This window comes from Protobothrops mucrosquamatus, unplaced genomic scaffold (genome assembly GCF_001527695.2).
Source record: "Protobothrops mucrosquamatus isolate PMUCROS unplaced genomic scaffold, P.Mucros_1.0 scaffold3585, whole genome shotgun sequence".
Lineage (NCBI taxonomy): Eukaryota > Metazoa > Chordata > Lepidosauria > Squamata > Viperidae > Protobothrops > Protobothrops mucrosquamatus.
The window spans coordinates 89,454-109,387 of NW_015389550.1; the positions used below are offsets into that span (position 1 = coordinate 89,454).

Sequence of the window (19,934 nt, forward strand, 5' to 3'; positions counted from 1 at the left end):
CAACGCTGGCTGTGGAATTCTGGGAGTTGAAGTCCACATGCCTTAAAATTGTCAAGGTTGAGAAACACTGATCTAGAGTTTGTAGCAGTTGCACATTCTGTTATTGATTTTATTTTTAACAATTACCAGAGAATTTATGACACCTTCCAACACATACACACACACGTACATACACAGTCCACATGAAACTGAGGATTAACCATTACTTCAAATAGCCTAGAGCTTCCATATGGACAATAGCATAAAATCTCTTGTTTTGTGCCATAGGTAACTACCATAAACACACCACTTCAGTTTCAGCATGCTTTATTTACAACATGTGATTCAAAGGGTTTTGCTTTCTTGAAAGATTACTGTATTAAACAAGGGGAAAAATAAGTTAATACATCACACATTTAAAATATTCCTTCATAGATTAACATTACACTTCCAGTAAGACTTCATTTAAGACTTCAGACAAATCTCAGTAAAATATATTCACAGCCATATTTATAAACAAAATAACACAATTCAAGATTCCCACCCATCTACATGAATACACTGGGGTGGGGGGCAGATTTGGTTATGATCCCTGGGTACACATGATGAATGGAATGCGAGCGTGACTGCATCACAATTGTGCCATTAAGAAGCATAGACAACACATGCTGAGTGGGGTTATATATGCTGCCTTTGAAAGAATGAACCTGACTCTCACATCAGAAAACATTTGGTATCACAATCCATACATCCGACCACAGGATGGAAAGTGCTGATCATGCGCTATAAATGCACTTGTGTATACACATAATGGAAACAAGTCTCCATGCCATCAATAGTTTGCCTTCAATTTCAAACAATGAACATGTTCTCAATTAAATATAGTGCAAATCAAACATTTAGGAGCAAAACAGGCAGTTTCACCATGATGCACACCACTTTTTTTAAAAATGGCTTCACTATATATCCACCAGAATTCAATCTCTTGGCACACTATTCAAGACAGTGATTATCTAAGGTTGAAGAGTGACCGGTTCATGACGAAGAGAATTTAAAGCCAGCAGGCAGCAGCCACGAAACAATGCTCCAAAAGTGAAGATTGGAATTGTTCCTCCTTTCCTAGTACTAAACATCCACATGATTGTTGGCACAATGGGGGCACCAATGGCCAACAGATCTATGAGGAAGTTGCTGCTCCAATATCTTTTTACAATGTTTCCCTCAGACAACTTTGTCACATTCCCAAGGGTCTTGGTGTCATAGTCTATGAAATCCAGTTCCTTCATGACTCGATTTTTGTAATATCGAGAATCAATGGCACTGGGCATGGGTTCCAATGGAGATAAGAGGATAGCAGAATTTGGATCCGTTGGTGTCAAATCCACAAGCAAGTTTGAGATACTTTCAGGACGAGACACACTGGATTCCACCAAAACTGGAGATGGGCTGATTGGACAACCGTCTTGGGTTTTGAATATGTTCTCAATCAGCTGCTCTATGCCTGATCTGTATAGCAACACATCAGCCTGAACAGCTTGTTCCATTGCTTCACTGGGATTGTCATCCTCTACTTGGGAGTTGCCTAGGCTTTGCACAAGATCCAGATGGTTGAAAGTAGAAGATGTGAAAAGAACCGAGTGACCAAATTCAGGAGTGGTAGCATACATGGTTTCTTCAAAAATGTCATTCCCATTTGCAACATCATCACTGAGCAGTACACCACTGTCTGCCTCCACCGAATGGTTCTCTGTGAGCATGCTGTCTGCCATCTTGGAATAAGTTGTACTCGTGGTGAAAGACTTGTCAGGTGACTCACATTCATATTCTAAGCTCTGATCCTCACGAGAAGAGCCATTCTGGGCCAATTCCATGCTCTGAAGCAAAGACTCCAATTTCTTGTTCTGGATGTTGATGTCCACAAAATACTTCTGAATCCCTTTGTCTTTCTCAGCCAGGCTATTTTTCATTGTTTCAATGACCTGCTTGAGTTGTTTAATCTCCTTTCGTGCTTCTTTCAAGGCAAGCTGGGCCTCCACACGATGACATTCTTCTTCAATCCAGTCATCCCGCATGCGTGCCAGTTGAGATTTAAGTTCCTTGATTTCGCTTTCTCTGAGGAGGGGAAAAAAATTATACTCTTTTAAAATTCCAACTCTGAGGGTAAAGACATGGAGATTAATGAGGAAGCTGTAGGACAGTGGAGAGGTATTTTTTTGATATTTTTTGTTTTGTTTGGGCACAAAATAATATAGATCACATGGCAAGTGTTTTTTTACAGTCAACAGGAACTGTTTGTGTGTGTGTGTGTGTGTGTGTGTTATGCTGCTGTTTTAATAATCCCATTATACTGCAACAGGGAATTAGAAGGGGTGACTTGTGACTTGGGAAACAATAACTGTAGGTGATACAATGCATACAAGTTTCAGATCTGTAAATCTATCTCTAATATAAGTCTGTCTAAATCTGTATGAACAGGTGAATAGGCAACCTGATGTCTTTCAGATATTCTAGACAACAATTCCCACAATACTTTATTTTAGGAATTTGACGTTAGAGGGTACAACATTGCTTACTCCTGGTTTACAGCACTAGATCAACCAGAAGTCTTTAGTCTTTCCCAACTCTTATCTAGAAGTGCTACAAATCCAGAGACTTTTGAGTAAAATACATATAGCTATTTATCTGTTCCATGTTGATTTTCCTTTCCAAAATTGTCTGTTTCTCCATCTAGTTACTTAAGCTTCCAAACCATTGTTTAGAAGCTCTGTAATTTAGGTTTATAATTGACATCCGTCTAGAATAGATGATGGAAAATAGCCTAATCACAAACCTCCAGACGAGCTTCTCCTTCTAGCATTTATTTCTAGCCAGAACTTTTACCTTTCCTGAAGTCTGCTCTCTGATTCCTTCAGTTTTGTTTTCAGGTGCCTCACTGTAACTTCCTTTTGTTGGAGAGGGGTCAGATACTGTTCTGGACTGGGTGGCTTAATCCCATGGTTCTCACCACAAGAGTTGTATCGTGCTGGCCGCCTGCAGTAGGAAAAAGTTTGTTATGCTTGCAGAATTGTGTTGCATTCTGCATAGGTGATTTTAATTGCATTCCTATATGCCGTTGATTCTCAATTTTTAGCAATTTTAAGATGTGTGGACTTCAGCCTCCAGAATTCTGTAGTCAGGAATTCTAGGAGTTTGTCAGAAGTAAGTCTTCATCCTGGTTCATCCAAGCCGGGAATAATAATATTATTATTATTATTATTATTATTATTATTATTATTATTATTATTATTATTATTATTATTATTATTATTATTATTATTATTATTATTAAATGCAAGAGTGAAATCTTTTTAGCAGATGAACTTAAAACATTCCCTCCTGCTAACTTTGGGCTGTTCTTAAGAGTACACAGAGAGAAAGAGGACAACAAACAAACAAACAAACAAACACATTTTTCTTCACTCTGTTTGTTGGCCAGACAAACAGAGTGAGGTATTTCCTTCTTGTGGCTTATTTTAAGCAAACTTTCTAGCAAAAATTTAAAATTATTTTCTCTTTGGATTTTAAACAGTTAATAGTCACATTTACCTCACACACAAAGACTTTGACAAACATGTATACACAAAGACAGGGAAAACAGAGAAAGAAACAGAAGTCTTAGTTTTACACATTCTAGTCATTCCCACCTTAAGTTTCAGATAGCTCAAATTAGGGAAAGCTCAAATTAGGGAAGACACACATTTTAAACAAACCACGTGGTTGCAGAGAGAGAGAGAGAGAGAGAGAGAGAGAGAGAGAGAGAGAGAGAGAGAGAGAGAGAGAGAGAGAGAGAGANGCGAAGAAGGGATTGTTCCCCTTGAGCGGTGGGCGTGCATGTGCACAACTCCATTGCACAAACGGCGTGCATGCACGCTGGCTGCTCATTCAAATGGAGCGTGTACATGTGCTTGTTCACTGCTCGCACAAGTACTTCTCTCTGACTGTATGTCTCTCTTGCACACCCAGATGCACACCATGTGTCTGTTTATATTTTCATAACTGCTCCATTCTCATAGTATTTAAAACTGTGTAAATCTTTCCTTCCTAGAGCAAACTTTTTAGATGCCTTGGTGCAAACGTTGATATATTTATTGTGCATCGCATACATTGTTGATATAAGAACCCGCTTTATACAAAAATGAACATATCACCCCACTCCACGTGTTCCTTTGTTATACAGTAAATATATTTTCAGTGCATTTTCAATTATAATTAGATTTTTTGATATTGCTCTATAGTTAATCCTTGGCAACCGCCTGACTCTTAATCCTTGTTTACAGAAATAATCACTTTACATTTCAGTTATCTCTTCCTACTAGTGATATGCTAGCTATCTTGTTTTAGATTATACGTTTTTACTGTATAGATTCTAATCGTTTAGATTTACACGTGCACAGTTTATTAGCATACCCATCGTATTAGCGTAAGTTGCAGCATATTATTATGGAAACTCCTTGTTATCTTAGTATTTTATCTTACCCCTTTGATTTTACCTTTGGGTTGTATCCCAAAGGTGCTTTTTTCAAGAGGCAACAGGACTTTCTTGTGTTTCTTTGAAGACATTTTGCTTCTCATCCAAGAAGCTTCTTCAGCTCTTCCATTCCCCACCATCCACTCAGAGCTGAAGAAGCTTCTTGGATGAGAAGTGAAATGTCTTCAAAAATAAAAATAAAAAAAACCCCATCAAGAAAGTCCTGTTACCTTGTGAAAAAGCACCTTTGGCATAACTATGACCTGGATGACTGAGAATCTCCATAGACGTCAGGTTGTATATTTTTAAATTTTGACTCAATAAACATTATTACAAATTCTTGTTAGGTTCATTAAAAAAAGTGTGAAGTTGAATCATATTTTTTTTTCTCCTTTTTTCTTTCTTGCAGCCAACTGGGTACATGGAAAACTCCATTTCCTACAGTTCAATTGAAGATATTCAGTTGCTCTCTTGGGAAAACGCCCCGAAGTATTGTTTACAACTCACAATCCCTGGAGGGACCGTCTTGTTGCAGGTATGGTAAACACAACTGAAATTTTTCTTACTGTTGAATCTTTCCCATTTGTCTCTTCGCTCAGGTCCTTTTATTAGTTCATCAACATATGAAATACAGAAATACAATAAAAATGAAAATAAGGGAGGAGAAATAAGGGAGAGGAAAGGGGGAGAGAAAAAAAGTGTAGGGGAAGAAGAAAAGAAAAAAAAGGCATTGACTTCTGACTCCTTTTGGTGCAGTAGTAACATAAAACCTCAACTTTTTACTTTGATATAATAATATGTACCAGCCGTTTCTATAACAACAAACCTATCTAATCAGCAAAACTCCAAATCAAGGTTTAATTATTGATGGAGGTAGCCAAGATGGATAAATTGACTGCTTTGATTAAAGTGGAAAAAAAGAACATAATTAATTTTGCTTCTATCTCAAAACAGCTTTTGGACTTTGTGCTCTTTGCTCAAGTCCAATTATAATGGATAATGGGGAGAATTAACTCTATTATTTGATAATAAATTTCAGCATCAAGCCAACACAGGTTGCATCAACGGACAGATAGTATCACAATCACTTGAAGTGTTAGTACCACTTTACACTGCACCAGTGAGGCCACACTTGGAATAATGCATCCAGTTTTGGTCGCCATGATAGAAAAATTGTTGTAGAAAGAGTGCAAAGGAAAGGAAGGAAGATGATAAAGGGTCTGGAGGCTAAAGCATATGTTGAACAATTGAGGGAACTGGGTGTTTTTAGCCTAACAAAGGGGTGATATGATAGCAGTCTTCCAGTACTTGAAGAGCTGACAAAGAGAAGAGAGGGTTGATTTATTCTCCAAAGTACCAGAGGGCAGGACAAGAAGCAACGGATGGAAACTAATCAAGAACCAACCTAGAACTAAGGAGAAATTTCCTGACAGTGAGAACAATTAACCAGTGGTGCGACTTGTCTTCAGAAGTTGTGGGTGCTCCAACACTGGAGGTTTTTAAGAAGAGATTGGACAACCATTTGTCTGAAATGGTATTGTCAGAAGTAAGTCTTCATCCTGGTTCATCCAAGCCGGGAATATTATTATTATTATTAAATAAGCAACATGGCGACTGCTTTGGGAAGATGGTTATAGTTTATTGCAGAAGCAGAGAGATGGCTCTTCAGGAAAGAGCAGAAGAGAAAGAGGCTGAGCACATGGCCAGTAGCTTTTTTATACCCTCCCTAGCTTCCTGTTTGGAAGTATTCCTGTTCCTGTGGCATGAACTTTGAGGCTATTTCCTGTGTCAGGTATTCTGACCTGAGCCCAGGTGTGCCTCTCTGGTATACTTGATGGTAATGGTTAGTCCCATTATGTCCCAAAAGTCATCTCCTGTTTCCCTGGTGATGGGGCTAATGACTCTTAAGAGCTTCCTTTGTCTTGAGATCCCTGGCTCCAAACTTCCTGATGGTTCCACATCTGCATTTGTATAGGCCTAGCTACTGGTTTNTATTTCCTGTGTCACGTATTCTGACCTGAGCCCAGGTGTGCCTCTCTGGTATACTTGATGGTAATGGTTAGTCCCATTATGTCCCAAAAGTCATCTCCTGTTTCCCTGGTGATGGGGCTAATGACTCTTAAGAGCTTCCTTTGTCTTGAGATCCCTGGCTCCAAACTTCCTGATGGTTCCACATCTGCATTTCTATAGGCCTAGCTACTGGTTTGGGCAAAGAGATGAGGCAAGGTTTGGTTTCTGCTTTTCAAAAAATGCTTTTAAAAATCCTTTTGGTGAAAAATATTTTTTCCTTTTTTAATATTTCCTTCTCTGGGGCTTTGACTTCCCACAAGTTGAAGTCCAGAACCTTAAAATTGCTAAAACTGAGAAACACTGCTATATGCATTTACCTCAGAATAAGTACCCCTTAACTGGCTGCTTAAGTACCCCTTAACTGGCTGCTTTTTAAAAAATGAATCTCTCTCTCTCTCTCTCTTTCTCACACACACACACACACACACACACACACACACAATGCCAGATTGGGTTAAAATAATTCTAGATTGAAATCTCGATTAATTTCTGGGAGGTAATAGCTCAATTTTAAACACTTTCCAATAAGGAATTGGTTTCAACAGAAAAACCAAGTTTTCTCTTCTTGTTTTATTTTTTTGGGAAAAAACGCAATAAAAGTCTTGCCTTAAGCACACCAAAATTACATTATTCAAATCCTAAATGTCTAGTAGCTCAACAAGCCAAAAGTTAATCCACTGCATATTGTATAAAAGTAGCTACAATCTACCTACTGTGTTTCTTGTAACTGATTAACAGTCTCAGGACTAATCACTACACATTTTCTTCTGGTAAAAACTTCAAAACAAGTAACCCAATGAACAGGTCAAACAAGGGCAAAGATAATAGAACTTAAGAGCAGCTCCACACAATGGAATTTCTTTCTGAAGCAGATGCAGGCCAAGGAATGGAAAATGGTGTTAGATTACATCCCATCACACAGGAGATGGGTTCAAAAGGAAAGAAAAATAGTTAACACAGACATTAAGTTAGGAATGTGACCTTTTGAAAGATTCCTTCTTCCAAGGGGAGAGAAAAAATAGAAGAGCTTGTTCAAATGCTCAAAACAAGCAACTCAAAGATCAAGAGATTTCATGAGCTTGAAATAATGTGCCCTGGAGAAACTCTAGTGGCAGATAGAGATGAAAGAGTTTAAAGATTTGGGAAGGGGTAGGATAGCAAGGAGATAAATATTATGGAGAAATTCACTTGCCTAAAAGTGGGGCTATTATCATTTCCCTTGTATGAACCGGAATTGCTGCTGCTGGCTGAAGAGGCACCATAATTCTGATGGGGATTGACAGGACTCAACTGATTTTTGCACAGCATCGACAAGAAGTCCTTCTCACGGGTTGTGGTTGGGGGGCTGGACCCAGACTTATAAGGCAAGGAACCATGATTGCGTCCATGAGGCCCCCGGCTAGAAGAGACAACAATAATGGGTTATAATACGTCTTTTAAAAGAAGACATGAAGTTGTGACAGTTTTTATTGATTGCCTTTGACATTGATTACCAAGATCTCTGTAGGTCAATTTTATCACTGGCCAAATTAACCAGGTAGCATATATATTTAAAATGTTTATTTTGAATCAGAGTAGTTAACAGAGACATTTGCTGTATTCTTTCTCACTTAAGGAAGAATTTCTCTTTTATACCAATTAACTCAACCATGCATCCTTAGATTAACTGGCTTATTGAGCTAGTCCATGAGACTTTTACAATAAATCAACTTTTATTTTAAAAATTTGTAAATGTGGATACACAGAGCTCCTACTTGATGGTTGCAAGTACAGAATTATTAACTGATCTAGAGTTAATATGGTATAACAGAAAGGCTCCTGGACTAGGAACAAAGACATCAGAGTTCAAATTTCTGTTTGCTGGCAGATGACACCAGGACATTTTACAGGCTGTTTTTACATGCCCCACACTAAGGTTTCATAAAATATATTTTGGAAAACAGACCACCATCTGAAGTGTAGAAATCTTTATCATATGTGAAGAGAGTATATGATGAGAGTTGACTTCATGCCTTATTAAATTGCCCTCCCCGTTGAATAAAAAAAATGCAGTAAGGAATAGTTTACCTGTATAGAATCCCCAGGGATTTTTAAAATGGCAATCAGGGTGTTGCCCTCTGAAACCAATACAGTTCCAGAGTCTCTTGACTGGAACTTTCCAAATTGTGTGAGCAGCAATGCAAGACTGCCACTATTTCACTCAGTAATTTCACTCAACCCAGCTGAAATCTTGTGAAATGTTAACAAATTTTCCTTGTTTTGGGATGCCTTGCAGTGGTTTAGTGGGTCACCAACACCCAAAATAGATATTATATGAGGTCTTTGCTGCTCTCTGAGCTTTGGAGTTTTCTTACAGACATTTCGTTACTAAACTAGTAGGTAACTGATGATGTTACCTAGTTTGGTAATGAAATGTCTGCAAGAAAACCACCAAGCTCAGAGAGCAACAAGAACCCCACAGTTCAATCCTGAACTACAAATATTCTCTTCTGACAGAAGATTTATTTGTGTATTTAATCATTGAATTTATAGTCTACCTTAACAAAAGTACAAAATATAAAACATAACAGGAAACTCAAACATTAAAACCAGGTTTATTCCAATAATCAAAAGCTTGGCAAAAAGAGGTACATTTCTGCTATTTTATAAACTTTTGTTGAAAAAAGTAGGTTTCTGGCTCGGAAATTCTGGAAGTTGATGTCCACAAATTCTAAAAGTCACTGAGATTGAGAAACATTAGTTTAGAGTTGCTTGCCTGTTTTTATTTAATAATTGCTCTAAATTACAATGTGCAGAGGTCACAAGAGACAAAGGCAAGACTGTAAACATCCATGGTCTATTCAGGCACCATGCCAGACTGTAACCATACTTTCACTCTTTCTTCTTCTTCTAGTGATTGCAAATTTAATTTTGAAGTCATGAGACCTTGATTTCTTATATAGTAAAAGTACCATTTTTTTTAAAAAAATGTTTGATTTCTAAGCATATTTCATAACAACAACATGGCATTGACATAGTAATCAACCATGCTAACTTTGCTTTGACCACTGTTTGGAGAATATTCACTGGAAAATTATAGATCAAATACATTTTTATAACTTAATATTATGATAGATCTTTAATGTGAACACTGAACAAGTTACACATGCCTATTAAGATCTCTCTCTCTCTCTCTCTCTCTCTCTCTCTCTCTCTCTCTCTCTGTGTGTGTGTGTGTGTTTTCATGTGTGTGTGTGTGTGTGTGTGTATGTGTGTATGCACCCACATCTAATAATTAAAACTGTATCTTCTGAAGCATAAAAATCAGCTGACAAATAATAGGCAGAACGCCTGGATAAGAAGCCAAGAAGCAGGAAGTCTTAATTAAGGATCTCTTTGAATTGGTTTCCTCCACCCATTGCAAGGAACACTTTATATCATCCAGATGGTATCATGGGTGTTTGGCACAGAAGCTTCTCAAGACAGAGGTTAGTGGCTTGGATCCCATTTCTTTCAAGGAAAGGAAGAGGGGAGGAAGGGAAGAAGAAGACACAGCCATACAATTGCACTGAATGAATCTCTGGTCCTCATGTGGGGAAGAAAAGCCACACTTACAATTTTAAACTAGGAAGAAAATAGTGTCTCTGTTGCACATACATGGCATGGCCAAGATATTTTTGGCAGGCAGAGTTTAGCTCATTGATTCAAAGGCTCCATTTGAAAGAATACGATATAGAACTTTGGTGGAAAAGTAAAAGACGAACCCTGTGTTTTCCTTGCGTTGCTTCTTTGGTACTAAGAAAGGAGAATATTTGTGGCTCAGGATTGACATGAGGGATCCCTGATGCTCTCTGAGCTTGCTTAATGTCTACAGAGATTCTCAGTCATCCAGGTCATGGTTGTCCCAAAGGTGTCCCACCATCCAGTCAGAGCTGAAGAAGCTTCTTGGATGAGAAGCAAAACTTCTTCAAAGAAAAACAAGGAAGTCCAGTTGCCTCTGAAAAAGCACCTTTGGGACAATCTGAACTTGCTTGTTTTGTTGTAGCTGTTTCATTACCCAAACTAGGTAACATCATCCGTGCGAGTAAGGGGTACAGTTTGCTGTCAGTTTATATTCTAGTGGCTTGTCTATCAGCATTGGTGTGTGTGTGGGGGTGGTCTTAAGAGATTCTTTAGTTGGGCTGTTTGCTGTTGGTTTCTTTGGCAGTTACATGACTGGGGTATTGTTTACTTGATTTTTGGTCTGATGTTAACCTTGGAGTTCATCTGTGCTGATCTGGGTGCTGATTGCTGGTGGAGAGATGCTTGGGTCTTTTTGTTCCCTTTTGGGCTGGTTTATTGTCTCTTTTGCATAATTTATATATGTTGATGATGTCTGTGTGTCTATTGATGGCTAATTTGTCAGAGTGCCAGGCTTCTAGAAATTCCCTAGACTAGGATGGTCTCATTTTCCCAATTGAAACTATGGTTAAATTTGTCTATATGCTGTAAAATTAAAGAATTTTCATCATGTCTTCTGACTGCTTGTTGGTGTTCATGGATGCATTCTGACACTGACAGGCAAGCCACTAGAATATAAACTGACAGCAAACTGCACTCCTTACTAGCACTGATAATATTACCTAGTTTGGGTAATGAAATGTCTGCAAGAAAACAAGCAAAATCAGAGACCACCAAGGACCCCTTTTGCTTCCTTGGCTCAACTAATTCATTTGTTGGGATTTGTCATCATGATAAACAGTTCCTGCTCAAACATTCAGATTTTTTTCTGACACCAAGAAGGATTGGAATGGAAGCTGCCACGTTTTTCATGTAATTCAAACTAATTTAGTTCTCTCTATAAATAATTTTGTTAGAAAGAGGGGAAATATTGACCACAATTTGTACTTGGCCAGAACATAGTGAGAATAGTATGAATGTAGGAACATGTGTGTTTAAATGTAAAACAGACCATCAGCAGTTGAAAAAAGTAACTCTTGGCTATAAAACTGAAAAATCCAACAAAAGAATGCAATATTAGCAGACAAGATGCTAGAAAAGAAACTGAACCGAACCTGGAAAGCTTCATAAAGTCTTCTTGACAACATGGACATTGCTTCCCTTTGATTTCTTTCAGGATGTTTTCAACTTCTTGGTTTAGCCCTTGGATTCCAAGAGTGCAAGTTAAACTGGTAAGTTGAAAAACATCATAAAAAAAGCAAAGCAAAATATCTTCCATATAGTTATTTAAAAACTCCTGTCAAGCACCAGGAAAATCAGGAGATCCAGGCAGTTCAAATGGGTATCGATTTATTGTAAGCTTAAGCTGCCTTCAAGAATATGAACTACTAATGATCAAAGCAATTTAGTGATAGATAAAGAATTCACAATGGGGTGGACTTAGATCTCTTATGGGCGTGAGGGAACTCATGACTGATGACGCGTTTGACCCCCTCTCTCGGGCTCAGCTAGAATAGAATAGAATAGAATAGAATAGAATAGAATAGAATAGAATAGAATAGACCTTGGAGGTCTTCTAGTCCAACCCCCTGCTCAGGCAGGAAACCCTATACCATTTCAGACAAATGGCTGTCCAGTCTCTTCTTAAAAACTTCCAGTGTTGGAGCATTCACAACTTCTGGAGACAAGTTGTTCCACTAATTGATTGTTCTAACTATCAGGAAATTTCTTCTTAGTTCTTAGTGTCCATCCATTGCTTCTTGTCCTACCCTCAGGTGCTTTGGAGAATAGCTTGACTCCCTCTTCTTTGTGGCAGCCCCTGAGATATTGGAACACTGCTATCATGTCACCCCTAGTCCTTCTTTTCAATAAACTAGACATACCCAATTCTAGCAACCGTCTCCTACAACTCCACAGTTATTAAAAACCATACTACCAGATTCAACCTGCTTGACAAACACTCTATTGGCCTGCATCTCCCAAACCCTGTTTTGTAATACAAAGTAAGAATTATTTCATTTCTTACATTTTCTTGGACTATAATCCTCTTTATAACACTTAGCTGATGACATGGACCATTTATCCATGAAAGCATTTGCCTTAATGTAATTTTCAACCATTAAGTTAAAAGACCCTAGCAAGTGGGAAACGAGCCTGAAAGCCAATCAAAGTAAGTTCTTGCTAGAATTTGGATGGCAACTACCTGGGGTTCCAGAATTGTTGTTAAACTTCTGAGGACTTCCAGAAGTTTCGGACTTGCATTGTGGCAAGATGGTGGCTTTTAATTTAATAAAATTAAAAAAAACAAAACCTGCCGCTTTCTTAGCTCCCAATGCTCTGTGGCTCCAAAGGAATCACAACTTTGCACAACTTTTCAGCATGCAACAAGACACCTACTCAGACTGATAAAATTAGAAGGGATTAAAGTTGTACTGGCAGAGGGTTAATAGCATTAAGAGAGTACATTGAAGAGAACAAGGCTAACTGTTTCCTTGTTCTCTGAATTCTAATTATTTTTCACTTTTTACCTTTAAGAGAGTTCTGGGCAATCATTTTATGGTCTGAAGCTGTTTTTGATATTTTTTGATAGGTCCTAAAGTTGCAGTTGATGGAACACAGAGAAACGTAGCTGAGACCCTGTTGCATAGGTGGTGCCATTTTTTTTTAATCCTACCCTGCTTTGGAGGAGGAGTGGGGCTATTTTCTTAATTTTAAGAACAACATTAAACATATTTTATTATTTAAACTTCAGCTTTCAGGCGTCCTTTGCTTCAAAATGGGCAGGAAAACGCACCACTGATCTTTGGAAGCAGTACTTAAAGGGCTTCTCAGAACTACAAAAATGGATTTCAGGGAATCCTGTGCCTAATAGTGTCTCAAGATAATAATTTTTATGTAAATGTTAGATTCCTCTTTCTGCTACTTATCACAGATGTAACTTTGGAATGCATGCACAGATAGAATCGACCATTTAAATTATTTTCCTTCTCTGCTATACTCTAATAAAGATAGTCCTGGATTGACAGTATAACCATTCATTTAATGACTGTTCAAAGTTAAACCAGCACTGTAAAAAGTATTTTTAATAGTTTTTTTCAAATTTTTCATACTTAATGACTGTTGCACCATCCCCAATGGTCACATGATCAAAATCCCGATGCTTGTCAACTGGCATGTATTTATGACAGTTGCAGTGCATTTGTGATTCCCTTTTGCAACCTTCTGACAAGCAAAGTCAATGGCAAAGCCAGATTCACTTAACAACTATGTTACTAACTTAACAACTGCAGTGATTCACTTAACAACCGTGGCAAGAAAGGTTATAAAATTGGGCAAAGCTTACTTAACAGCAACTGCCTTGCTTAGCAATGGAAATTTTGGGCTCAGTTGGGGTTATAAGTCGAGGAATACTTGTAATGTCCACACTTCCCTACAAATAACCCAGATGAAAAGGGAATAAAGTGTTGCGACATACCTGCGGGGAAATGATGATCTCTTGTTTCCGGAACCAGCAGACATGTGGACTTCAGGAGCTGAAATGCTTCCTGTACTACTCGATGAACTAAAATCAGCTTCGCTTCCTGGAAAGGAAAAGGGAGGAATAAATTTGATGGAAATTCTAACTCAAAAATTAATGTACAGCATACAAGCCTCACTATGAATCACCACCATCATCCTGCCTGGCTTGAAACTTACCCATCCTGCAATTTGCAAAACTGGAAGGGCAGATCCCATTTTCAGATATTCTAACATTTCCCCAGGAATAAAGAGCAAAGACTACAGCTTAAATTATTAAACAAGCAAATAAAATGTGGTTTCTTTTTCATTGTTATGAGCTGCCCTGAGAATTTTTTTTTCAAGAGAAGTCTATTGTAATTAAAAAAAAACATTTTAATTCTTCAACTTGAAAGCAATTTATTTGCTTGGGTTCCTTTGGTTTAGTGGGAATCAATTGACATGCTAAAGAACCTAGTCTTTTACCATAGCTGTTCCCGAAGAGACAATCCCTTAAAAGAATCCAAAGTATTCCTACCCCGAAAAGGACTTTTTTTTTAGATATTGAAGAGTTTCCAGCTGGGAGAAAAAATCATGCTTGGCAACAGATTTTTGATGATTCTTTCTTTCCTGCATTGCTCCCAACTCTATTTGCCATACAGTTTCATTTCTGCAACATTTTCCCAAGGAACTCTGGATCTAAGCCCAAAGCTGCAATCAAACTGAAATTTATATTGTGTTTTCTGCTATGGTTGATTAAGATTTTTTTTGCCCAATGTCTTTTATTGTTTTTTTTTCTATTGTTTTTACTGTATATGTACAGTATGTTCCAGGTTTCATGGCTGTTAGCCGCCCATTCAATCTGATTAAGATGGGTTGGAGCCATATAAATTCCTATAATAAATAATTAAACATCTACTTGATTCAGAAAGGGCAGCCAGTGGCATACCTTCCACTTCCAGCCATCTAAGATTGTACTCCCCAAATTCAGAGGCAAAACATTAACTTTAAAGTGGCGCCATTTTTTCAGATTTTTTTTTAAAAGAAAAGATAGCATAGGCACATCAAATCTCCATTGTATTTACCATAATCTTTTGTTTAAAAAAAACCCAAACAAGTGACAAGGGCACATGCTCTTCCTCTGTTAAGATGTCACTGCATCACTGCCATGGTCCATTAAAAAGGGTGAACCTATGCCGCTTAACCCTGACTTAACAACATAGTGTTAAAAATGCTCTTCTGTATTAAATTAGATGGAATGGAGCCAGTGGCATGTTAATCCGGCTGGAGTAATATCTCAGTCTCTTCAGTGGATTTCCACAAACAAGAATATTCCTTATAGTAATAGAACATAGAATAATAGGGTTGGATCTTCCTCTAATGAGCTTCCTGTAGACAAAGGATCAGAGAGAATTGACTCAGAGAACATAGAATGATAGGGTTAGAAGGCAGCTTGGAGGTCTTCTACTCCAATTCCCTGCCCATGGCAGGAGACCCTATACCAGGGGTAGGCAACCTTGGCTCTTTTATGACTCGTGGACTTCAACTTCCAGAATTCCTGAGCCAGCCATGTTGGCTCAGGAATTCTGGGAGTTGAAGTCCATGAGTCATAAAAGAGCCAAGGTTGCCTACCCCTGTCCTATACCATTCCAGACAAATGGCTGTTCAATCTCTTTTTAAAAACCTCCAGTGATGGAGCACTCACAACTTCTGAAGGCAAGCTCTTTCACTGGTTAATGGTTCTCACTGTCAGGAAATTTCTCCTTAGTTCTAGATTGGATCTCTCCTTGATTAGTTTCCATCTGTTGTGTCTTGTCCTCCCCTCAGGTGCTTTGGAGAATAGATTGTCTCCCTCTTTTCTATGACATCCTCTCAAGTACTGAAAAACTACTATTATGTTACCCCTAGTCCTTCTCTTTGTTAGACTAGACATACCTAGTTTCTTCTATCATAATATTTTTCAACTTAACCATAATATTATTCATTGCTCTTTGGAATGAAGAAACCTACAGTATCTGTTGTGATAAAATATTAATTTTGATTTACTGAATTAACAAACTGGTAGGGGTTAACTGCTGAGCCAGAAAAGAATAAACCAGCAAAGGGTACAAATTCAGACAGAGAGACTTCTATGTGTGTAGTATTTATACTGTAATGACTTGGAAAAATATTATAGTGTGTTCACTTGGGAAAAATGTTCAGTAATGCAGAAGAAGAACAAGAAAAGTAAACAAGCAGGCTTGAAGCCATGCTCTGGGTCAACCTTTTGGATATTTTACAATAAACAACAGATTTTGTAAAGTGTTTATAGGCCCAGTTTCATATTTATGTTGGCTCAAAGTCTTCCTTGATTGTAAAAGAGGAAAAGACATGCTAAAATGCCATGTTTTCCCCCATGAATCACAATGCTTTCAATTTTAACTAGAAAAAAATGTAAGAGGGGTTGGGCAGAATTTTTTTCCCCTTAATAATAAATAAAGCATGGCAAGCACCTCTGTTGCAGCTTCATCTATCTCTCCTTTTCCTGTTGTCTAGAGGTTTCAGAGACACGCAGTATCAATTTCCTTTCTATGTGCATAGCTGCATCCTTTCATCTGCATGCCCTCTTCTCAGTCTTAATATCCCTCTTACTTTAATTTCATAACAGTGTTATGGTGCCACCAGAACAGAACATGGGTATTGATTTTTGTATTTGTAACAACCACCCTGAGCCCAAAAAGTCCAGGGATCCTTCACCATCAAAATCTCTAGTCTCGTCATTTCTGAGCAATTTTCAGAGGTAGCTTCTTTAAACTACAAAGATGAGACCTTACACAGGAGATAACTTAAACAACGTTGGCCTCTTTTGCTTACATTTGGGATTGTGTATTTACTCAAGGTTTCCAGAATGGGGAAGATGGGGGGGAAGTCTTCATAAAAAGAAAAGCTGTAAGATTCTCTTGTAGAGGGATGTGTAATTTATGTATTCTGTGGAGCATAGTTTTATCCTGGTGTCTCCATGGAGACAGATCACTTAGTAAGCCCTCACATCAGAGTAACTGGTAAGCAAACCTAGCCAGTACCATAGCAACCAATTCGACTAAAAGGTAGCCTATCAGCAATTGAGTATTCTCATGAGTAGCACTGCATCCCATTATTATGCTCTGCAGGCTAGGTTCATCAAAGGGCCCGCACTCCCTTTGAGAAAGGTGCAGGAGAAGACAAGGGATAGAGCAAGCCAAAAGAACAATAGGAAAAGACTGCATGTTAGGGGCAAATTAATCTATTTTATTTGTTCTCTGTGCAACTGGTAATTAGTGGCTGCAGCAATGTCCTGGAATTAATACAAGTAATAATAAAGTATATGGAGAAACAAAAAAAAATCTGTAATATATATATATCAAGCTGTGAGATCTCTTTTCCTCAATGTTTGGTCCTATGAAGCAGAGGTCCCAAACCTTTTGGGCAGCAGGGACCAGTTCCATGGAGAGAGGTTTTTCTGCGGACCGGTGGGTGTGTGGTTTTGTGTGTTGCCTACATCTCGCGGATGGGGCTTTGCTTGTTTGTGCAGACTGGTTGCTGGCATGCCATGGCCCGGTACTGGTCCACAGACCGGGGGTTGGGGACCCCTGCTCTGAAGGTCCTGAGTTCTCTAGATTTAAGGGCATGTCTACTGAAAAGGTAGAGAGTGAGGTGGCTGGCTGGAGTCACTGAAGCAGTAGGCGTGAGTTTAATTGGACTCCAGAAGATGGTAGAGGACAGGAAGGCCTGGAGAAACGTTGTCCATGAGGTCGCAATGGGTTGGACACAACTTCGCAACTAACAACAACTACTGAAAGGATAAAGAATCCTTCTAATTCCAATATAGAGACTATTATCAATTTTGTCCTCCCTCTGTTTGACAGTTGCCTATTTGGGAAAGAGAAGACAATCTAGTGAGAAGCATAAAAAATCCCAATAGCACAAGCCTAAAGACAAATATTTTAGAGCTGAATGTCCAACTGTTTGGGCCTAAAAGCTGCATTTGGCCTTTAAATGTAATGTTATTTGATTTGATTGAAGATAAATACAATTAAGATTACTGTTCCTTAAACAAGTATTAAATATGTTTTCTCTTTTAGCATTTAAAAATTATTATTTGGCAGCACTACTGTATCTGGAAGTCTCTCAATGAAACATCACAGCTTTAGGGCATTGCAAGTCCTGAGGTTTTTCAAGGAATTTGCATACAAAATATTGTCCAAATTATTTCCTTGCTATAAGATTATAAACAAAAGGCAAAAGAAGGGGGGTAAGGGTAGCAACCCACAAAAAGGAAAAAAAGAAAGAAAGAAAGAAGAAAGAAAGAACATTAATTTAATGAGATATCATGAGCAAGTACAGGTGGTCCTTGTTTAAGGACTATTTGTTCAGTGACTATTTAAACTTGCAACCATACTGAAAGAGTGATAGTTATGACCAGACATCAAAGTTCCAATCCTCTCAGCACCCCATGATCATGTGATTGAAATTTGAGACTTTCCCTGCCAGCTTCCCACAAGCAAAGTCACTGGGGAAGCTAGCAGGAAATCAGAAGTAGCGAATGTGTGAAAGGTAACTGAGTAGTCCTATAACTGCTGTCACTAACCATGCAATCACACGGTGCCATATTTTATGACTGCTTTGCTTAACTATGGAAACACCAGTTCCAATTACCATAGTTAAGTGAGGACTACTTGGGTTTATATCATATTTTAGCTGTGAAAGCATCTATAAAAAAATAGGGGTTATGAAGAGAAAAGAAAGCAAAAAGTGAACATCTATTTGGATGCATTAAAGCTGTTTGGCAGATGTGGTTGATGGAGAAATCAAGGCACAAAAATTATCATTTATCTTGTTAAAGCAGGGGTAGTCAACCATGGCTCTTTTATGACTCGTGAACTTCAACTCCCAGAATTCCTGAGCCAGCTGTGTTAAAGGATCATCCACCAGACAGTTTTATTGACAGGGTTATTGAGACAAGGTTGAGCTTTTTTGATAATATTTTATTATATTTTTAATATACTGATTATCATCATCCCATGGAGGTTTATAATAGCTGATAGCAGTGATTGCTTAATTACAGTTGCTCGATCTTCAAAAATCAGAATTAGGACTATGGAGTTGGTTCTTGGATGGGAGATCATCAAGAAATCCTAAAGCTGTTAACTAAAGTTGGGGGGAAAAAACATCCCAAAAGAAGCAATGGACAACCCTTCCCTTTTTTGGCACAGGGCTTATGTGGCTGGGGAATTCTGGGGGCTGAAGTCCACATATCTTAAAGTTGCTAAAGTTGAGAAACACTGGCATAGTACGCCAGCTTGCCTCCCTTGCTGGGTTAGAAAAGTCTCCAGAGAGGGGAGAAGAACTGGTGTGCTGTGCAGTCTGTGCCAGACAAAGGAAGTGGTTTGTGACCCTCTCTGCCAGCTTCTCTGTGGACTTTCTGAGGAAATCAGCAGGAAAGATTGCAAATGGCAGTCAAATGATTTTAGAAGGCTTGGCAACTCATTCTAACTGCGAGTGGGCTGCCAAAGGCCCAGATTCCAATCATGTCCCTGTGGCAGGACTGCAATAGCCCTAATTTTGAGCATTGGTCATAAATCCTTTCATTCAGCACCAGCATAATGTCTAAGGGTTGCTGAATGAATGGTGATAAGTTGAGGACTATATGTAAAAGAAATCTTGGCAAGAGCCTCTCTAACCTTCACTGAACATACCCAGTGAAAGGGAGTTGACCACGTCTCTGTATAATGGATTCCATGGTCAAATTGGTTACCTTCGGGACCGCCTGCTGCCTCAGATTACCTCCCACCGGCCGATACGCTCCCACAGAGAGGGTCTCCTCAGGGTGCCGTCAGCCAGACAGTGCCGGCTGGCGACCCCCAGGGGGAGGGCCTTCTCGGTGGGAGCCCCCACCCTTTGGAATGAACTCCCCCCAGAGATCCGGGTGATTCCGGATCTCCCCTCC

General features: G+C 38.7%; 1 protein-coding gene across 1 annotated transcript in view; it reads right to left on the bottom strand.

Annotated features, from left to right (window-relative positions):
• Positions 1-302: 302 nt before the first annotated feature.
• SYBU (syntabulin) overlaps positions 303-19,934 on the bottom strand; it is a 46,228-nt gene continuing 26,596 nt past the window's right edge. Inside the window, exons 4-7 of the mRNA XM_015827272.1 lie at positions 13,950-14,055; positions 7,749-7,955; positions 2,860-3,009; positions 303-2,091 (exon numbers count right to left, since the gene is read on the bottom strand). Of these exons, the coding sequence (XP_015682758.1) occupies positions 993-2,091; positions 2,860-3,009; positions 7,749-7,955; positions 13,950-14,055 (1,562 nt within the window). The 3' untranslated portion in view covers positions 303-992. The remainder of the gene's footprint in view (positions 2,092-2,859; positions 3,010-7,748; positions 7,956-13,949; positions 14,056-19,934) is intronic.